Source organism: Rhipicephalus microplus, chromosome 1 (assembly GCF_043290135.1).
Source record: "Rhipicephalus microplus isolate Deutch F79 chromosome 1, USDA_Rmic, whole genome shotgun sequence".
NCBI classification, from domain to species: Eukaryota; Metazoa; Arthropoda; class Arachnida; order Ixodida; family Ixodidae; genus Rhipicephalus; species Rhipicephalus microplus.
This window is the reverse complement of record NC_134700.1, coordinates 292,144,477-292,167,000: the sequence shown is the minus strand read 5'-3', so window position 1 is coordinate 292,167,000 and position 22,524 is coordinate 292,144,477. Positions and strand designations below refer to the sequence as shown.

The following is a 22,524-nucleotide window of genomic DNA, read 5'->3' as shown; positions in this document are numbered from 1 at the left end:
ACAGCATTCTGCAGAAATACAGAGATCTGGTTTCTGCAATGCTTTAGAAATGAGGATGCAACCTGCTGTAATGCCAAAATGGTAACGCTTGAATCTTTATGTGTTCACATCAAGTAAATACTTTGGCCTGCTAAGCTCAACTTACCACTTACCAGGGCACTTGCAATGAATGTAGTCTCTGGCTGCCTCTCATGTGGATGCAGCTCAACAAGAATGCTTTGCCAACAGCACCTCTGCGATTTCCTCTACCACATCAGCAGTAATGCTTTGCACAGGGCACAACAAACACGCGCTACACTACTGTTTCAAGAAACACCAAGCTTCACAGAGGTGGTTGTATGGTGCCTTGTATATCTCCGAGTACCCCGTCGTGGTGGTCTAGTGGCTAAGGTGCTCGCCACTGACCCGGAAGTAACGGGATTGAATCCCGGCTGCAGCAGCTGCATTTTCAATGGAGGCGAAAATGTTGTAGGCTCGTGTGCTCCGATTTGTGTGCACGTTAAAGAACCCTGGGTGGTCGAAATTTCAGGAGCCCTCCACTACGGCGTCTCTCATAATCATATGGTGGTTTTGGGACGTTAAACCCCACATATCAATCAATCAATGCATATCTCTGGGTTGTGACTCGCAGATTTGCAACCCCATATTTATGAATCATACATCACCGAAGCCCTCCATTACGGCGTATTTCATAATCATATGGTGGTTTTGGACGTTGAACCCCACTTATTAATCAATCAATGCATATCTCTGGGTTGCGACTCGCAGATTTGCAACCCCATATTTATGAATCGTACATCACAGATATGGCTTTTATTCATGCTTAAAGGGACACTAAAGGCAAATAACAATTTATGAAAGCTCAATATGTGACGTCTAAAACGGCAATATTATAACCAGCAGTGCACTACTAACTGAGAAATTAAGCTAAATGTGCCACATGACGGGCCCCATGAGTGGGATATTTTGGAAATGATCCCGATAATGAAAACGGCCGACTGCAGTTATTCACTAGCAATCAAACTAGGTGCAATAAAAAAGCACCTTCCATGCACTAAGACACATAATAAAATGCTGCTTGTTCATTTTCGCTTGACTTAAAAAAAAAACAAGAACCTCCTGGCGTTATTATGGGGAATATTGCGAGTGGCTCAAAAATTGTTTTTGCCCGGTTATGCTGGATAGGTGGTGCCATCTAGCAGAGCCCAGTTGAACCAAGCAAGCAGAACCATGGCCTCAGAGATGGCAAAACATTGTTCAATGGCTGTTGTTGCTGTTGTGGCTCTTGCTACTTTTGCTCTTCTGCTACTAGTGTTGGCGGCTGCGCAGTAAAGCCATGCAGTGCTGTGCACGGCAACAGCATTGTGAGATGGACCACTTTTAGGTATTCAAAGTGCGCTAACGCGATGCGGACCACGAAAACATGACTTTATTTTTAAAAAAAGCACTTCCTTGACACGAAAGTAGCACTACTAGGTTTTTGGACTGCAGTTTCAGAAATCAAGATTGACTTCATATTTGCCTTTAGTGTCCCTTTAATTAAAGGTAGAAAAAATAATCCCTGGTGCACAAGTGTTACCCAATAAGTAACGATGGTAATACTAAACCAGCCATGAAAAAAAATACTGGAAACATTGGTGAAGGAGCATGGGCTTCATTCTGATTTCGTCTAGCTTCATTTTGGTGGTTAACTGCATAACAATCACACATGGCAAAACACAACGTTTTCAACATTTTAGTAACTGTGTTCAGAGCACTCTGCAACATGGCTGATAGGATGATGCTCTCCCTTTCTGGCAGTATGGCCAGGGTTCGTAGCGGTCCTTGAAACCCTTGAAAACCCTGGAATTCGGTAATAGCATTTTCAAGGCCTTGAAAACCCTTGAATTTTTTCAGGTCCTTAAATTTTCTTGAATCTCGTCAATAGGCTTCGGTTCAGCCAGTTTTAGCGAATTCCGTTTGAACGCCTGGCAACTATGTACTGGAGCCAGCAAGGCATCCAATCCAATCCACTCCTGTAGCTACTGCACAGTACGACAGTCTGGCGTGGTTGCAGCGGTAGCGACGACCAAAGCTAAGCCTACCCTACCGGTGTAGTGGGAAACATGGTCTGTGGATAGTCCAAGTCGTCTTCTGCAGCTGCAATATGCCGGGAAAATGCAACTTCCAGCACGCGTGGTTAACCGGTGCTGCTTATAAAGAGTGGATTTCTCCGGACACATCGAACTCGCATCGAGCTAAGTGCAAGGTATGTGCAAAAACATTCGACGTGTCGTCAATGGGGGAGTCTGCCCTCAAAAGTCACATGAAAAGCGCAAAGCATGTGGAGAACATGACAGCAACCACAGCTCATGTTACTGTGCGGAGCCACTTCACAGCTGTTGAGAAGCAACGCGTCGAGCCAACTCCTTCAAGTTCAACGTCGTCGGATGTGAGCAGCCTGTGCAAAGCTCATTAGAGTGTGGTCGACGCGGGGATACTGTGGACCCTGAAAATGGTCACGGCGCACTACTCCTACAAATCGTCCGCACATACGGGGGACCTTTTCAAGAAAATGTTCCCGGACAGTGAAATCGCTAAGGCATTTTCCTGCAGTGAGAGGAAATCTGCATACGTGGTGTGCCATGGTCTGAGACCGTTTTTTCTCTCGTGCCTGCAACGCGAATTGGAGCAGTCGGACGGTTACACCGTTCTGTTCGACGAGTCTTTGAACGACTACCTGCAGAGGAAACAAATGGACATTCATGTGCGCTACTGGAGCACAATGCCCGAGCAAGTGACCACGAGGCTTTATACGTCGGTGTTCATGGGACATTCAACTGCCGAAGACCTTCAAGAGAAGCTTCTGGGTGCCCTGGCAGATTTGCCGCTGGCGAGAGCTGTTCAGCTGTCAATGGATGGCCCCAATGTAAACCTGAAGTGTTTTAGAGGAATGCAGGAATACCTGCAGCAGAACCATCAAGTTCAGTGTTTGGACCTGGGCACTTGCGGACTTCATACCATACATAACGCGTACAGGGCGGGCATTGTTGCCAGCAAGTGGGGCCTAGAGAATCTCCTTTCAAGCCTCAGTGCCATTTTTCATGATGCGCCAGCGCGAAGGGAAGACTTCTCTACTGTGACAGGCCAAGTAACATTTCCTCTCAACTTCGCTTCTCATCGCTGGGTAGAAAATGTTCCCGTCATTGAACGTGCCATAACCCTCTGGGGTGACGTGCAAAAGTATGTCGCATGTGCAAAAAAGAAAGAGGTGAACTTGCCAAAGTGTGCATCGTTCATCCAGCTCAGCGACTTTTGCCAGGACCCACTGCTGTTGGCCAAACTGAAGTTTGCTCTGGGCATCGCGATGATTCTAAAACCGTTCCTCACGGAATATCAGCTGGACAAACCACTGGTGTTCTTTTTGAAAAGAGATCTCGAGTGCCTCGTGAGGAAGCTTCTCGCGAGATTCGTGAAGTGCTCGGTGCTGTCCACTTCCACAGGAGTTGTCGGCATGCTGAAGATGGACGTCGCAGACCCAAATAACCATGTATCATCAGAGAAAGTTGATATTGGGCACGCTGCTGAACAAGTACTCAAAGCCGCGAAGGTGAGCGCCAAAGATGTATTTGCCTTTAGGATGGAATGCAAACAGTTCCTTGTAAGCACAACCAAAAAGATTCTGGAGAAAAGCCCACTGACATACCATCTGGTTAGGAACCTGTCATCTCTTGATCCCCGTCAAATGGCCTCAAAGCCAGATGACTGCCTTGCAGGCTTCAGAAAGGTCCTAGACGCACTTATTGCAGTTGGTCGATTAGGTGAGCATGAGCGCGACTCTGTCCTTGGGGAATACACAGAACTTCTGCAAGAAAAGAAACACAACCTGCGGCACTTTGACAAACACACTCTTGGCCTGGACGAGTTCTATCTTGAGTTGTTGAAGAGTGACTCATCCTACATGCACTTGTGGAAGGTTATCCGGCTTCTTCTCATCTTGAGCCACGGGCAGGCAACTGTTGAAAGAGGCTTCAGCGTCAACCGCCAGGTCTCTGTCGAAAACCTTAAGGACATCTCGTATGTGTCACAGCGAATCGTTTGTGATGCTGTAAGCAAGGCTGGTGGCATCCTGAACGTTGCCATAACGAAGGAGTTGCGGAAGTCTGTCGCAGCCGCACACAACTGTTATCGGGCCTACTTGGAGGATACGAAAAAACAAGTGATGGAGCAGACAAAGGCATCAAAGAGAAGCCACATTGAAGAAGAGATAGAGAGCATCAAGACAAAGAAGAGGAGGCTGGAAGCAACAATCGCTGACTTAACAGCCTGTGCCGACAAGTACGCTCTGCGGGCGGAAGCCACAAGCGACATCACTTTGATTGTGAAGTCCAACAGTTTAAGAAAAACTGCAAACGAGAAGTCCCTGGAACTTGCAGGCATGGATGAGAGCCTGAAGGGGAAGTTTCCGGAACTTAAAACCTGAAGGGAAGCTTCAGGTACTTAATATCTCGAGTCCACTGTTTGAAAATAGGCCCCTTTTGTGTGTATGTGTGCAATACGTCCTAGATACTGAGGCGAATCAGCAAAAGGGATGTTGACATCAGCAGGAAACAGTGGTATGAAACCTAGTCCACTTTTGTGCGTGTGTGCAATGCGTCTGAATTGTGAGGTGAATCAGCCGAAAACAGTACAATGAAACCTAGTCCCCTTTTGTGTGTATGTGTGTGCAGTACGATTGTGAGGTGAATCAGCAAAATGGATGTTGAAATCAGCAGAAAACAGTGCAATGAAACCAGCATATATGAAAATTGTGCTTGCATTTTCTTCCTTACAGTAAAATATGTGCTTCCATGCTGTAAAAAATTGTTGTTTTTCTACGGTCTTAGAAAAATGTTATTTCTCAAGTCCTTGAATATCCTTAGTTGGGGCCTTGAAAGTCCTTAAAAACCTTTGAATTTTTTTCTTCGTAGTCGCTATGCACCCTGTATGGTAACAAGACAGTTTGACTTTTTCCAACTGCTCCATAAATAGTACAAACTCAAAAATTTTTTGAATTTGGTTTTTCAGCACACTCATTTTCCAATGTAAGCATGGTGTCCATAATGTAGTGGGTCAGTATGGAGCCACAAACATACTGTATGATAATATGACACCAAAATGTACACTGAAGAATCAAAATGGTTTTTATGTTCATATTTGTTCTGTATATAATTTTCTAAACGTGTTAACGATGCGAGCGAGCAAGACCGAGATTAGTCGCATGCTGCCGCTCTACTTGCAGAAGAACAACACAAATGTGTGGAAGCCCTGCCTCCTCAGCCTTTGCACCATTGTCAAGTGGTAACAAAGTGCAGACTCAGCGCTTTACAACTTCTGTGTTGAGCCAAAATTCACAATGGGACATAGGGAAAGGCCCTTTAAGGGTCCGGAGATGGATCAAGTGTATGCGAAAGGCGTGCAAACGTCATGCATGTGACAGGTCATAGATTCCAACACTATTGTTGGCTCGTCATGCCAACACATGGTTCAGGAGCAATGATAAGTTATTAACATGGGTCTTGCATAGTTTGAAGTATAATACAGTCAGATGGACTTTGTTGCAAGAAATTGGCACATTTAGCAAGCCAAACCATGGTGTTAGTCATAGTCAAAATATGCACCCTTTTCAAATGTTTCTGTTCAAGCTCCTTTTACTAAATATATGAAATTTTTTTATACTGATGCCAAACTGGGGACTGTGTCAGGTTTAACATTTGACTAGTTGGTGCATTCTTGCTTCACTAACAAAACATTGCTGAAATAAGGCAGTGGTTTGTTATATTTCGAATCAACTGTAACACTTTTTAAAGCAATCTCATGCTCATGTTTATTACTCAGTTTCTTCTTTAGCCGTGGCCCACCTGTACTCTTGTCCATCCATTTCAATTAGTTTCTGCAGCATGTTGGATGTGCCTGCTTTTTCATTAGCTAGATGAATAAGTGCTTCATATGTTTAATAATATGCTGCCTAATATTTTAATGGGTGGGGGTGGCTCATCGTTGTCATGGGCATCTGCACACTCGTTTCACTTCTGGATTGTCACTGCTTTCGACCAGAGGGAAATGTTTTAGGGCCTATTTATTCAGTCTTGGTTAGTGGAACACCGCAGGACATTTAAAGGCTAACCTCAGAAGCTAGTTATGAGAGTTGTCAGTGCATGGTGTAGACATAAATTGTGCCATTTTTACTTGCCTGTTCAAGCAGCATACTGTAGCGTACAGAGGCCTCAAGTAGTTTGGCAAAGGTTGGGAACTTACCTGACATAAGAAAGACTAGCTCAGATAGAAGAAGTCATGTCCCAAGGGCCCGCCCTAACTCGGCGCTTCTCTTGCAGCCTCCGGCTGTCTGGTCAATAAACTGCCTGGGCCATCACGAACGGATATGTGACCGCTTGAGCTTCCCTATTGGCACGCTCGGCCGAGGTAAATAGATTACTCGCTCCACTACCTTCCGCCTGTTGATCCACTGCACACACACCACTGCCCACACAATGCGGAAACAAATTACGCTTCCCTTCAACACGGCTGCAATGGCATCTGCTGACACGAAGCAACTTGGATGGATGCATGACAGAAACTCGTCTGTGGCACGCTTGTGCAACTCCTTCCTGCTTGTCCTCTGTGACACAACGCAAACATCTACACAACACCTGAAACTTTACCAGGAGACCAGCCGGCCTGTCACGTTCCAACATGCTCGGAAACGCCATATATTTACTGTAGTCTGTGTGTGACCACTTGCAAAACCCGCAAGGCATTGCAGCATGGTGTTGCAACCATTCACATCAGTTGCAACTTGTGAGGATATTTTGGAGGCATATTCATTGGCCTGTTCGTTTTGTAGGATGCAAAGAAGTTTTGGCTTCTTCACCCACATGTGTAAAAAGTGGAAACATACCGTGGTCGTTGGATCAAATCTCAGCCGCCATGGCTGCATTTTTGTTGGAGGCAAAAATTCTTGAAGCCTGTATGTTCCGACGTTCGCAGAGCCCTTTACTATGACATTTCTCAGAATCGTTTATGGTTTCTGTACATGAAATCCCAGCAATTATTATTATATATATGTTTTCGTTAGGTATTAGTTATGAACGATAATTTGAACGCAATGCTGTAAATTTTTTTTAGTGCTCCAATACAGGGAAAGTTCACTATGCATAACTGATTACTGCGCCCAAAAGTGTGTTACATCCACTATCCAGGAGCAAAAGGAGACAATGGAAAAAGTCTTGCATGCAGGAGTAGCAGGAAGCCACATAGAAAGCTTGTACAGGTTCTTGCGAAAAAATCTGCACAGTGAAAGAAAAACATTTGTCCATCAATCGAAATCGAAGCAGTGCTTTTTCACAGTAGTGTTTATACCATCCAAGGCAATAGCAGACAGAAATGTGAAAGCAGCTTTGAGAGAAGGCTTCAATGCCTCTAAAGGGCCCGTAAACCACCCAGAGGTCGAAATTCAGTATTGTCGGGGAATTGTGCACGAGTGTACGACAAACACGGAGCCATGAGAATTTTTTGAAACGGTGCAGTAACAGCGGAGTCAGATGCTTTTGGTTATCGAAATTATGACGACCATCTTTTTGCTCTCTCCTGCGCTTCCTTTCGCTGACATCCTCTCCTACACCACTTTGCCCTGTCACAGAGCGCCCCTTCCAATCTCGCGTGCCATACGTCATCGCTGACGCGCTCTTGAAACACTTACCACGACTCCGGCCGTTAACTTCGTCAGTTGCGTGCTTGTTGGCAAACCGTGGCTGCCGTAATCGTGCCGGTATAGAACGTGCGTTGCGCGCACGCCTTCAAAGGATTGCCAACGCGATGAACCCGTACGGGAACACGCCGTGCCCCGTACATATTACATGCAAGCGGACAACACAACGAACAACAAGCAGCGCGGACAGCTGCTTGCAGACTGACCGGACGTCGTAGGCTGTTGCTCGACCAGTCACGGCACATTTAGCATATTTTGCTCTGCACGTAAGAGATGTGGCACGGGGTGTCATGCGGAGGCTCGAAAGTCCTAGAAGGAGGGAGGGATTGTTTCTTGAAATTTGTGGCGTGCCGGCAGCTTGTAGCGCTACCGTGCAGAATCATTGATCGCGACAGTATTCTTCACGCGATGCGCGTGTTTACTTGAAATGCTTGAAAAATTATCGGAGTTGGTTTTATAAACCAACTCCGATAATTTTGCCCTTTAGAGATATGCGGGAGACAAAGCAATGTCACCTTATGTTTAAAAAGTATATCAAATATTGTATTTTATCTTTTTTAAGGTTGATAACAAATCATCCAAATTGCTAGCTATTTGTCAAAGAGGGAGGATTGAGTGAAGGCTTGTTTCTTTTTTTTTAGATAAAGCCTAAGTAAACAAGCAGACAAAGCTAAGGAAGGTATTGGGGGACACAATTTGCATGTTGTAACTGTAGTGTAGTGACTATGACGTGCCATATTTACTTGCATAATTTGCGCACCCCTAATATTTGGCAGCTTTGCTAAAAAAAATTATTTACTTGCATATTTTGCACTCCTCAAGTCCCCCCCCCCCCCCCCCCCCCCCCCCGAGCCAGCTCGCCAGCACGTGCACGGAAAGACTTTCCAATGCTTCGAACAGGCGCGCACCTTGCCGAGCAGAAAAGCGCAGTCAAACGGGCTGCAAGTACACAGTCCATTCTTCCAAGGAGTTTTCCCGAACTAGGGTCCCTAGAATACCGTGAATGAACACTCAAACCTAGCTGGTGATGGGTCGGCGGAACTGCTCGAGCGTTTGCCTCCCTCTACCGCTTCAAGAATGCATGCTCGCATCACGGCACGGACAACTTTTTGCATCGGAGGTGTGCGAGCTCTAAGACCTGCCGCACTAACCATTCCCCTTGTTCTCCGAGTCCGCGCTGCAACGCACACATGGTCGATTTCTGAAGTTTAGGTTTCAGCATCCGGGCGATGTGTTTTGCATTGTGCTTCAGTAATTATATATACGGCAAAATTGAAGCTCGCTGTTGTAAATATTGCAGAAGAAAACTGGAACCGGGCCACTACAAAGCACTTCAATGTGACGCACTTCAACGTGCGATGATCGGTGCGATCGGTACACGAGAAAGCAGAAAAGTGCGCGCCTTCTAATGCAAGTTTCCTGTCATTGATGAAAGCCTTTTCAATTATGTGCGAGCGTTTAAGTCAGCCGGTACCGTCGTGTCGTGGGACCTAGTTTCTCGCTCTATTGTTGCGAAGAGCTTCAAGAAAATGGGGCATTCGAACGCACTCGACAAAACCGAGGACAATGCGCTTTTGGAGGGCGGTGGCAGCGGCCGCGACGATGAATCCCAATCTGACTTCGCGATCGATGAGTCCAACTCGATCGAGTGTTACCGGATCTGACTGGTTATAGTACGTGCTAAATCTTCTGAATTAACAAGTACACTTCGTTTTTGCTCCAGTTATTTTAGACATATATATATTGCGTGCGATACAACTGTGACATAATATTTCGTATGCCATCGTACGCCCTCTTGAAATCCCCACGTAATTTGCGCACCCTCTTCTCTGGGCCTCAAAGTTGTGAAGGAAAGTGCGCAGATTATACGAGTAAGTACGGTAAAAGGATTTAAAGTGCTTGAAAAAACAAGTTGCCGTAGGTGGTGACTTGACCTGTAACTTTCTTTTAACGCGACCAAATCATTATCTGTAGCAGGGTTCGTACAGGTCTTTGAAATCCTTGAAAACCTTGAAATTCAAACATGCATCTTTAAGGCCCTTGAAATGCCTAGAATTTTTTGCCATCCTTGAAAATCCTTGAATTTCCTGAGCAGTGCACTCTCGTGTCGACATCGCTACCTCCTAAATGTGGTACATCAGTGTGTGAACCTGTTTAACTCCCTATTTCTGAAGCAGTAATGTGTCATGGGTGCACATGATCCCATTTTGCAAAAGTGCATGTGAAAAATAGTTAGTTTCTGGCGAGGGTGAAGCAGTGAATGTGATAGCAAGAAATTAGAATGTCACAGAAAGAAGGGCAAGCAACCCCATACATGCAACGCGCCGCTCAAGCTCGAAGGACACTCGAAAAGAAAGGGCAAAGGACGAGTGCTGATGAACGACTGTCATAGCTCGACACTGGAAGCATGCTGCTAAAACAAACTAAAAATGGTGCTAGAAAATAACACACATGTATCCACAGGATTAGTGTAAATTACCGTATAAACCGGAATATAAGTCAAGATATTTTAAATAAAGTATTAACCTAATGTCGCCCCTTGTCTTATATAGCGGTGTCTAGCTGAAAGTGCGTCGCTGTCTGGCAACATGTGGCTTGCATGTGCTTGAGAAGCCGGACGTGGCCATAACAGCATCGAAATCCAATTGCAGGCAGTTTTTTTTTTCTCTGTCTGTTTTCTTTGTGTTCGCGATTTGCTTCCGATCTGTTCAGAGTTTTCGCTCCGCTCTAGATTGTGCTGCATTTAGTGGTATTTTTTTTTCGTTCACTCAGTATGAGTAGCGGTATGAGGAGGCAGTGTTGTTGAGTTCGCAGAAGTGAACGGGAATGTGGCTGTTCAGCGCCGCTTTGGTGTATCGGAAAAAAAGCGTGCGCTATTGGAGGGTGCAGAAAGGGAAGCTGCAGATGTGCAATCCCCGAAAAATGTCGTTTCGTGGACGAAGTGCCGTTCATCCGCAGCTGGAGGATAAGCTAACGCACTTTGTGCGGGAAGTTCGTGCGTGCTCGCTGCCAGTGACTGTGGATACCATTTGCAAGAAAGCCGTGGAACTCGCTCGAAAAGCTGGGCTCACGAGAGAAGAGTTTCGTGCACCAAACTCTTGGGTGCGTCGATTTATGCGACGCAAAGGATTTTTTTCCAGCGGCGCTCATTCATCTTTCAGAAGTTGGCCGAGGAGTTCGAGGACAAGCTTATAAACTTTCAGCGCTTCATGAACCGGCTTCAGAAGTAGAACGACTACATGATGGAGCAGATTGGCAACGCCGATGAGACCCTCGTGTGGTTTCACATGCCTTCGTCGACCACGATGACGCAGCGCAGCGCCAAGGATGTGAAGCGGTTGTCCACTGGCCACGAGCACTCGCGCTTCACCGTCATGCTGGCATGCACGGCAGATGTTAGAAAGCTTCCGCCCTTTATCATTTTCAAAGCAAGACAATGCCGAAGAAGGTGTTCCCGCCCGGTGTTGTCGTTGGCATCAACAAAAAGAGATACATGGACGAGGCCATGATGCTCGAATGGATAAGAGTAGTGTGAAACCGTCGAGCAGGTGCACTGCTGCGTCTTCGCAGCATGCTGGTGTTGGATGCGTTTCATGGTCACTTAACCGACGCTGTGAAACGCGTCCTCGGCAGCGGGAAAACGGACCTCGCCGTGGTACCAGGTGGTATGACGTCCACCCTCCAGCCGCTCGACGTTGTGCTGAACAAGCCGCTCAAGGACCGAGTGCGTCTGGAGTACCAAGAGTGAATGTCCGGCGACAACCCAGACACCGACGAGCCGCCTACAGAGGCGTCCGCTTGCGACTGTTTGTGGCTGGGTGCTTTCCGCCTGGCGTTCCTTGCCAGATTCTATGGTGGAAAAGGCTTTCAGGAAATGTTGCTTCAGCAACTCGCTGGATGGCATGGAGGGCGACGCACTGTGGGAGGCAGCCAGCAACAAACTCTCGTCTTTGGAAGACAGTGGTGCTTCGTCGGACGAATAGGATCCACTTGGGATGGTGGTTGAGGGGAGCTCCGACGATTGGGGTGCGGTGCGCCCAATTCGCGAATAAATGTGGTTCGGCAGTTTTGAGTTGTTTTCCTTTTTTTTTTTTGTAACCTGAACTTGGGGGGTCAACCAATATTCCCACTCGACCTATAGTCCGGTTTATACGATAACCACTGTCCCATATGTTGCTTCTTAGTTGTTGAGCAGCATGCTGTGAGTGTCATCTGAGCACAAGCTGACACTCTTGATGGAATGGTGCCATCAAATTTCAAACTATAGCAAGCACCCTGTGGGTTTAAGAATATATTTTAAGTCACTCCCCAAGTCTACATAAATGCTCATTCTCCTAATCGAGAGATATCGGCAGCATGTCCAACACTGACCCAACTCTACAGGAAGGGCAACAAAAGTTCTAGTGATGTCACACCAGATTTGTAGTCAGCTGAGTGACCTCCGGACTTCCACCCCGTACTTACCGGCAAAGCATCATGGCTGCTGCAAGTAGCAGCGAGTTTGCTTTGCAGGTGCTTGTGTGGCACATGTGTGCTGACGGGCACAGAGCATGACACGTGTGCAAAGCTTTGTGATCACGTGGCTAAGTCAGCTACACTGCTATGTACTTGCACAACTGGGTCCCCACAATTGTGAACTGAAAATTGTCCATATCAGAAAGGTGACAAATAATATAGCGAGAATACATGAATCTTGGTGCGTGTATCGTGCTTATTGGAGCTATAGTTAAAGCTTACAGCAAAGAGCGCGCAAGCCACAAATATTGTGGCACGACCCCTTTAAGGCCTGATTACACATGTGCGTTGATGCCCATCAGCGCGTAACTTTCCGACATGACATCGTGCCCTCTCCCTAGGGAAAGGGTGCGAAAAGTTAATTAAGACTACGCACTTTTTTGACATATGTGATATCCATATATTGTAAGAGCAATAAATTTGGTCATTTTTGAAAATTTTAGAGTGAAAAATTTCAACTTCGCATGCTGCTTTGAGTCTTTGAAAAACGTGCAACAGGTCCTGGAAAGTCCTTGAATATCCTTGAATTTTCATTTTGAAAAGCTGTACGAACCCTGTGTATGTTGTAGGTTCGGTCCCTATCTGCGGCAAGTTGATTTTTCATTCAGTTTAATTTATTTTATGCTACAATTACTCTACTGCAGCTCTAACACACAGGTAGTGCCCCCTGTGCCTTTGTTAGCTTCGTTGTCTGTTGGTTTCATTAGTCATAAGTTACATTGCTCAAGGGAGGAGCAGACAGATGAGTATACAGAATATTAATAAGTCCTCACTATACCCGCATCCTATGAGCATATGGAATGTCTTCAATTGATATGACTGTGGACAAGCACAACCTTCTACACCGAACATTACAAAGGCTATTGCGCCAGTAGTTTTATCAAGTCGATAAACCACCCCACAACTCTCTACAGTTTTGGTGCTTTAAGAACTTGACTGAATTATCATCACCACCATCTGCATGACTGCGCCCACTGTGGGGCAAAGGCCTCTCCATGTTTGCCAGTAAACCTGGTCTTGTGCTTTCTGCTGCCACTTGCAAGCTTTTTAATCTCATCTGCCCACCTCTCTTTCTGAAGTCTTATCCTCACATGATTCCCCTCTGCTGACTGGCTGGCTGGAGCGCGCCCAGCAGTGGGCCGCCTGTTTCCCATCTTTTTTCTGCGTTTGGACGTCGTGAAGCTTTCCCAACTCTTGACTCAAAAAAGAAAGAGTGATAGCGTTTTGCCACAATAAATGCTGCCCCCAGAAATTTGCTCTTGGACGCACATCTTTGAAGCCATGCATGAACCTTAATCACGTTAGCACATGAATAAGGTTTATCGTGGCTGACCACCTGACGCACCTCAATGGTCAATACTCATTCCCTGCATCGTTCTTCAAACATCTCAACACGTTCATGTGAGTGTATTGACATCGCGAGAACAGCTCCCTTGCATATGCGCTACTTGCCCGGCCCATCTCCATTGCTTCTTCTTGAATTCAATTACGATATCCTTAATCCCCATTTGTTCCCTGACCCACTTTCTTCCTTTCCAATGTCTTGAGGTTACACCTATCATTCTCCTTTCCTTTGCTCGCTGTGTTGTCCTCGATTTCAGTTGAACCCTCTTTGTAAGCTGCCAGGTTTCTGCCCATAGGTAAGTAGTAGTTAAATGCAGCTATTATACATCTTCCTCTTCAGGGATAGTGGTAGACTACCAGTCATTATTTGAGAATCCTTGCGATTTTAGTTTTTCAAATATTTCGCTCTCATGGTTTGGCTCCGTAATTTTTACTTGTCCTAAGCAGACATATTCCTTTAAAACTTTCATTGTCTTACAACCTATTGCAAAGCGCTGTTTTCTGCAGATACTGTTGCCCATTACTTTAGTTTTATACATATTAGTTTTCAGGCCTACTCTTCTGCTTTTTGTTTCCGGTTCAGTAATGATGCTGTAATTCATCCTCTGAGTTACTCATCAGTGCAATGTCATCAGCGAATTGCAGGTTACTAAGATACTCTCCATTAACTCTTGTTCCTATCTCTTTTCAATCTAGGGCCCTGAAAACCTCCTGTAAACGCGTGGTGAATAGCATTGGAGAGATTGTGTCTCCCTGCCTTACACCCTTCTTTATTAGGATTCGCTCGCTTTCTTTGCGGAGGACAATGGTGGTTGTGGAACTGCAGTAGATTTCTTCCCGTATGTTTATATAGGTTTCGTTGATGCTTTGATTCCGCAGTGCCTGTATGACTGTTGATACTTCGACCAAATCAAATGCCTGCTTGTAATCTATGAAGGCTATGTATTGAGGTTTGTTGTATTCTGCACGTTTCTCTATCACCTGATAGTATGACTATTGTTGAGTAGCCTGTATAAAATCCTGCTCTAAACTGGTTCATTGAACTATAATGTCGTCTTAACTATATAAGCTAATATTTTTGTAAGTAGCTTCTTGACAACAGACAGTAAGCTGTCCGGCTTGATTTTTTTAAAGTCCTTGACATCTCCTTTTTTATGAACTTGGCACTTTTTTCATTATATTGGTAGCCTTCATATCACAAGACACTTCGTATACAGGGTGGCCAGTTTTTTAACACAATCTCTCCACCATCTTTCCGCAGGCCTGATGTTACCTTAGTCTCACCAGCAGCTTTTCCTCTTAGCATTCCCTCTAAGTATTTCTTTACTTTCCCTGTTGTTACTGGTAGGATGTCAGATTCCTTTGTGCTGTTACTGCTTCTTACGATATCCCTGGATCACGCGGGATGTTTTACACGCGAAAAGAAAAGTCAAGCGTTTGAAGCGTAAAGCTGCCTGTCCGAGTATTATCGGTATTGCGCAGTCTAACCTCAAAGATGCCGTGGTGTGCGCAAGGCGACGTTATTTTGAACAGACCTTGCCTGACTTTATTCGCTCTGCTCCGCATAAATTTTGGACTTTCCTGCGCAAAAAGAAAAAAACAATTCAACCAATGCTACATGAGGGTATCGCCATCACTGATAAGCATAGCATTGCTGAAAACTTCAATAAGTATTTTCATAGCATTTTTCTTAAATCTGATGATGCAATGCCTTGCTCCGTATTATCTTCCACAAGCGAAGCTGATATTGTCTCACAGCCTGGCGTATTTTCCATATTGTTGAGCCTCAAAACGAAAGCGTCAACCGGTCCTGATGGCATTCCGAATATTTTTTTGCGCCGCTATGCTGAAATCATATCCCAATTTTTAGTAATCATTTTTCGAGCATCTCTTTTGTCTGGTGTTGTACCTGAGGATTGGAAATTAGCCCGCATAGTTCCAGTATTTAAAAAAGGCGACGAGACGCTGTTTACTAATTACCGTCCAATCTCTCTGACTTCTTCTTGTTGTAAACTTCTAGAACACATTATAGCCGACTACATTATAAATTTTTTAAACAGAAACAACTTATTATCTGACTGTCAACACGGCTTCAGAAAAGGATTTTCCACGGTCACGCAACTCACTTCTATTGTTCATGACTTTGCTAGCGTTCTTGATAAAACTGGTCAAGTTGATGTTATTTTTCTAGACTTCCAAAAAGCCTTTGATTTAGTTTCCCATGTTCATTTAATGCACATGTTAAAAGTGATAGGTCTTCCAGGTTTTGTAACCAATTGGATCTCTTCCTACTTGTCGAACCGCTTCCAATACGTTTGCATCGATGATCATTCCTCTACTCGGCTTCCTGTTCTTTCGGGTGTTCCACAAGGCAGCGTATTAGGCCCATTATTATTTCTAATTTATATTAACGATCTTGTATTTCTTATTAGTGATCCCGTGAAAATTAAATTATTTGCCGATGACTGTATTCTATACAACAAAATAACATGCCCTGAAGACCAACAAATGCTAAACACAAACCTTAATTATGTTCAGGCGTGGTGCGAAAAATGGGGAATGAAGCTCAATGCCGAAAAATCCGTTTTTAGGAACATAACTAACAAAAAGAATAAGCTGTCCTTCCCTTACAATCTTCCGTCACAACCGTTAGAACAAGTATCGGAATATAAATATCTTGGCGTCACTATAACAAATAACTTGAGCTGGAACAAACACGTAACAAACACATGTGCAGCTTCATTCCGAAAACTTTGCTTCCTTAGACATAAGCTTAGAAAGGCCCCAACAAACGTTAAGCTACTCGCCTATACATCCATAATTAGACCGCGACTGGAATACGCCTGCACTGTCTGGGATCCTCACACAAAAAGTAATATTAATGCTCTTGAAATGATACAGCGGAAATCCGTTCGATTCATTTTTTCAAGCTATCGTCCCAGTGACTCGCCGACAAGATTAATGGAAGAGCATGGCATTCCAACACTTCAATCACACCGTCAAATTCAAAGGTTAAAATTTCTATTCTTGCTTAAAAATAACAAACTTTCACTTAAACCCGAGGAATTCCTTCAGCCACTCACTTCCCGACAAACACGGCATAGACACCTCGAATCTCTGACTCCGTACAGCGCTCGAACTAATATTTTTAAGTTTTCCTTTTTTCCGCGTACTATTACAGATTGGAATAAACTAACTGAATCGGCTGTGACCAATATTCTCTCCTTTGAACATTTGGAATTCTGATTGCTTTGTTTTGCAACTTCGATGTACTCTTGTGTATGTGTACAATATATTTCCAACAGTGTACCACGTGTATTGCGGACTTTTGTAACTTTGATGCATTCCTGTATTTGTTCAAACCATTTTAATCAGTGTATCATGTGTATTGTGCCTAAATTTTGTTTTCTCGTGATGCCCCTACTGCTTGGGCCCTTCAATGGGCTTTCAGTATGTCTTAAATAAAATAAAAATAGATATCGTTTTAGTTGTCTTGGCTGCTGTACAGATTTCTGTAGAACTCCTCTGCTACCTCAACTATCCTATCCATATTGGTTATGATCTTGCCTATGTGCAGTTTTGCCTTCACAGCTTTTAGGCTTCTTCAGATTTTTATACCACATGTTCGATTCTCTTCATACTAAAGCACCTTCTTATGTTGGCTACCTTATGCCTATTGGTTAACTTCGAAAGCTCAGACAGCTCTATTTTGTCTGTCGCATTTGAGGCTTTCATGATTTGACATCTCTTAACAATAAGATTTTTCGTCTCCTGGGATTGTTTGCCTATGTCCTTTCTAATGAGTGCACATCTGTTATTCATTGTATCAACGCTAACGTCATTTACCTTGTTTGATGCCTCGAATCTATTCTGAAGCAGAACTCTGAATTCTTCTACTATCACTCTCACCGTTAGTTCATTAATTGGCTTCTTCAGTATAGTTTTTGTCTTTGTTCTTTTATATCTAGGTGAATGCGAGCTTTTACCATTTTATGGTTGCTGAATCAGATCTTTCCAACTACTTCTACATCCTGTACAGTGCCTGGCTGTGCACAGAGAATGAAGTCTATTTCATTTTTACTTTCTCCATTAAGACTTTGCCCCGTATACTTACCATTAGCCCGTTTCCTCAAGAAGGTATTCAAGATCCGTAAATTGTTAGACTTTGCAAACTCTAATAATAACTCCCCTCTGGCATTTCTAGAGCCGATGCCATATTCCCACACTGCATTGTCTCCAGCCTGTTTCTTGCCTACTCTGGCATTAAAGTCGCCGATAAAAATAGTTTACTGTGTCTTTACTTTATTAACTGCCACGGTTTCCTCGCTCATGCTGCTGATGCACGAGTTCACAGTTTGACATCAGAGCGAGCGAAAGTGGCCGAGCTCATTGGAAATTCACTCGCTTCCCTGCGTAAGCAACCGGAAAACTGCGCCGCGAAGTCGACACGAAAAAAAAAAAAAAAACGAGTCCTGGAGAATTCACATTAGAGAATTCAAGCAAAAATACCTACCAGCGTGGCCAGAAAACCACGCCTGCGCCCGCCGAAAACGTTTTCAAGTTCGTTCTGCCCCTCGTATGCATGCCATTCCCGCCGGTGCCATCGCCGCTTGAGAATTTATACCATTTTGCCCAGTTCCTGATCATTGAAGTTCGTACCGAGTTATAATTATGCATACAAGGCACTGAAAAGAAACGGTTTACACCTTTACGAACGTTATTTCGGAAGACATGCCAGCCGAAATGACATGAGCGGACACAACGGCGGCGACGGATTCAGCCGGCAATGCAAAAGCAAGACACGTTCGGGCAAGCCGACCCTCTACTACTGCACCTTCTTCTACTTCCGGTGTTATTGATCGTAATCCAAACCAGGCTCTCGACGACCGCGTCCCTGTCAAGGCTGTGAGCTTTGACGGGCCGCATGGGTAGTTCGAATAGTGCCGACGCGCCCCACCGCCGATGCCTTTGTCGCCATGTTGATTTGCGGCTGGTTGTTGACATCATGTGGTTTGAAAGATAGAGCAGCCGGTGAAGCCAAAGCCGTGAAGCAAAAAGGTGATACTATGCCATCGCGTAGCAGGAAAATTGGTCTCTGACCAATTTTTTCCCGTCGGTCTCGCGGTGTGTTTTTGCCGCGTTGTGCCGCTGGCACGCAGCGGTCAATCGGGCATTCATATCACCCAGGGTGGCTGGGGAAACTATTCGTATAACACCGAATCATGGTGTATTTTATATAATGTAGTTCATCCAAACCAACCTTAAAATTCGTATCATCGCGAAATTTGCATCAACCGTAATCGTATTATTGAGATTCTACTGTATTAGGCAGGATCTTGAACTTGGTGCATGCTTTTCAACTACTTTGTAAAAAAAAGGTTTTTGTATTTGGCCTGTACACATGATATTGCAGTTCAGGTATTGTGTGGCTTAAAAATTAAGTTTTATTCTATTCTGGTGCCATTAGTTTGTTAGGGATATCGAAGACAATAGAAACATTTTGCAGTTCTTTTTTCAGTGAGAGGATAATTGGTGACCACTGCGGGGCCTATAACCATAACCGGTTAATATATTGAGTGTACTGTATTGTGTATGTGCACATCGGTGATAACATAAGTAAGCATACAGAATTACAAGCCAATGGGCTGTATCCCCCTCCCCTTTTTTTTGTTCTTTCTTTGATTCCTGATGAACCAGCTAAATTCCCTTGGCATTTCTATTTCATCCAATGCTCAGATGGAAGAGGAGATTGAAAAGTTGAGTGGTGGATTGAAGAATCGAGAACACACATTGCTTCTAGCCAGGCTAATGGTCCGAGGAGAAGACATAGACACACGGCAGCGACTCTTGAACATCATCAAGGTGGGCTCTTCTCTCTAATGTCTCCCATCCACTTCATGTGTTTTCACTCAGAAATAGGTCTCGCACGATTTTTTGGTACTGTTCCTGTAAGAGTGGCTAAATAACTACCATGGGATTTAGCTAGTGTGATTTGTTTTTAGGAACCATTGCTACAAATTTCCCTCTGAATATTTTTTGAATTGGGAGAAGTATGGACCTGCTGACCTGACATAATTGTAGTTGAAGTTTAGTTTGACTGAGATTCATTAAGCTAACTAATACATTCTAAATCTTGATGTCATTATACAGAAACACCGCATGGCGAACAGTGTTCATGGAAATCATGACACCACATAATTCTGATATTGAAGCTGTCATTTTGTGAAAGAGCAAGATGTCGCTATCATTTCTATTTGGGAAATGGGATTTGTATGTCTTTCTTGTGCTGACAGAACACAACAGAGACGGCCTGCCTTCGCTTGTTTCTGGATTACCATGGTCTTTCGCTGCTGTGGAGCTGGATGGCAGACATTCCCGATAACGAGCTTGCTCTCAAAGCCGAGGTAAAGTGTTGATGCTGCTTCTAGTTGGCTCTGTCAAATGCTTCAAAAGTGTTGCATTTTGTGTTTGGACTGACATGTTTATGTTAACGGTTGTAGATGTCTGTGTGGCTCATGCACGCGCTCTCCATAAGTGCAGACACTGTGAACAGAGACATCCTATTTTTCAGAAAAAAAAAGGGGGGAGGTCATATCTACAGTGTCTGCTTTTGACCACATCCCCTATAAGATATTTTGCTCATGTTTTAAATGTGGTGTTTCATGACGTGTCTCGTGGTACCAAAACCTGACCTGTGTAAGCCTACTTGAGAAGTTTTCTGTACTTGGTCAAAGTCAGTGATCCCACTCCTGCGCCAACTCCGGCAAAGTGCGCTGAATCAGATTTACTGCGTCATTTTGATAATATCAATGAAAATTGCGCCAAACTGTGCCAAAGTCAGATTTGGAAGCGTTTATCACTGGCAATAGCTACGCCGGTGTGTCCAGAGATGTGCATTTTGTTCTCGGGTCCACCAAAGTCACAATCAGCTGCCTAAAATTATCATACTGAATTAACAGAGGTCGTGCGTGCGTGCTGAGTAGCCTACGATGCTATGTTTAGTGCCGGCGCAACTTCTGTTGTGCAAGTCCGCTTAACGGTGAAACGCGCTCTCCGCAGGGGCATGGGACGTCTATAGTCCAATAGGAAAACGAAGTCTGTTACCGTATACACGCGTGTAAGGGCCGCACCCGTGTAAGGGCCGCATCCCGTTTTTAAGAAGCACATATTCAAAAAAAAAAAAAGTTGTGTGTAAGGGCCGCATCCGCACTTTCCTTGACCCATGCGTATTCAAAATGCGCGCGCGTGTGTGAGCTACCAGGCGTTGTCAGTAGATGGCGTTAGAGAACGCAATTCTCATCATCACCATATAGTACATCCTTAGAATAATTTGTTGGTTTTCTTCATGCTAATATGTTCATGAAGTTGGCTAAAAATTTTTAGTTTTTTTAATAGTGTTCATACACCCGCCAACTAAAGGTTAAAGCAGGATTTTATCTTTAACTTCTGACACTTCTATACAAACGCGCTATCCATATCGGCATTAGCATCACCAACTTTGGTGTTTGTGCGTTGTTCGGTCATTGTGCTGTTCAGCCTGCCATGTGCTCGAGTTTTGCGCACCGTTGAATGACTCTGGGACTCCAGCTAGTTTTCTGCGGGGCGTTTACGTTTTCGCACGATGGGCAAGCAGCTGAATAGCTATACAGCTGGCTATAAGTTGAAGGTGATCGAGTTTGCCCTCGAGCACGGGAAACGGGCCGCCGGCAGAAAATTCGACGTTGACGAGAAGTGTGTTCGACGTTGGTGCGCCCAGAAGAAAGCCTTGCAGAACACCAATATCAAAAAGCGCGCTTTCCGAGGAAAACAGTGCAAGTATCCCGATTTGGAAGAGGAGTTGCTGCGCTATGTGACTGAGGTGCGGAACGATGGTTTTGCGCTCACTACAGACATGCTGCGCATGAACCTTGGCACGTGCGAAAAATATACCGGCCGGGGATTTCAAGGCTAGTGCTGGCTGGGTGCGAAGGTTTATGAAAAGAAAGGGACTCTCTTTTCGGCGAAGGACCACGCTGTGCCAGCGGCTGCCAGAAGACTATACCGACAAGGTGCTTAGTTTTCACAAGCATGTCATCGGCCTGCGCCATCAGCACAGTTATTTGTTGTCGCAAATAGCGAACGCTGATCAAACTCCTGTGTGGTTTGACTCTCCCGAGAACTACACAGTCAAAGTAAAAGGCAAGAAGAGTGTCGCCGTGCGGACCACCGGCGCTGAGCGCCAACGCTGCACCGTGATGCTTTGTGTGACCGCGGACGAGCGGAAGCTACCCCCGTACGTTGTTTTGAAAAGGAAAAGAATTCCGAACGAAGTTTTCCCCAAGGGCATCATAGTTAGAGCCCAAGAGAAGGGATGGATGAACGATGATTTGGTGCTAGACTGGGTGAAAAGTGTTTGGCAGAACAGACCGGGAGCTTTGTTGGCCAAACATTCACTTTTAGTATTGGATAGTTTCTGCGGCTACCTTACCGATAAGGTGAAGGAGCAGCTGCGCCGTGTCGGCACAGACATGGCCGTGATTCCAGGCGGCCTCACAGGAATGTTGCAACCATTGGATGTGAGCGTGAATAGACCATTCAAAGTTTAATTCCGAAGACTCTACACGGAATGGATGGCAACCGGCAACCATGAGCACACGCCGACCGGACGGCTGAAGAGGGCACCGCTTGCTACTGTTCTCGGTTGGATATTGTCGGCGTGGAGCTCGGTGTCGACGGACATTGTGTCCCGAAGTTTTAAGGTCACTGGGATATCTAACAGCCTGGATGGCACCGAAGATGACTGTTTGTGGAATGATGGTGCTCCGCAACACACTATCTCGGACTCCGAGTTAGAGGACTCGTCGAGTGACGACGATTAAGCGCTACGTGGCATACTGCAATAAACACTCTTCGTTCACTAACTGGTACGTTGTTTTTAGTTCACCAAAAAAAAAGTTCCG

General features: G+C 44.9%; 2 protein-coding genes across 6 annotated transcripts in view; both read left to right on the top strand.

The window, feature by feature from the left end:
* LOC119165735 (SET domain containing 2) overlaps positions 1-22,524 on the top strand; it is a 138,195-nt gene that overhangs the window by 72,824 nt on the left and 42,847 nt on the right. For all 5 annotated transcript variants that reach the window (XM_075865140.1, XM_075865141.1, XM_075865139.1 and 2 more), the window contains 2 exons: positions 19,322-19,447; positions 19,879-19,989. In XM_075865140.1, the coding sequence (XP_075721255.1) occupies positions 19,322-19,447; positions 19,879-19,989 (237 nt within the window). The remainder of the gene's footprint in view (positions 1-19,321; positions 19,448-19,878; positions 19,990-22,524) is intronic.
* LOC119161427 (uncharacterized) lies at positions 52-6,345 on the top strand. Its single transcript, XM_075865142.1, has one exon. It carries the CDS (start codon positions 2,495-2,497, stop codon positions 4,460-4,462), a length of 1,968 nt encoding a protein of 655 aa, XP_075721257.1. The 5' UTR covers positions 52-2,494; the 3' UTR covers positions 4,463-6,345.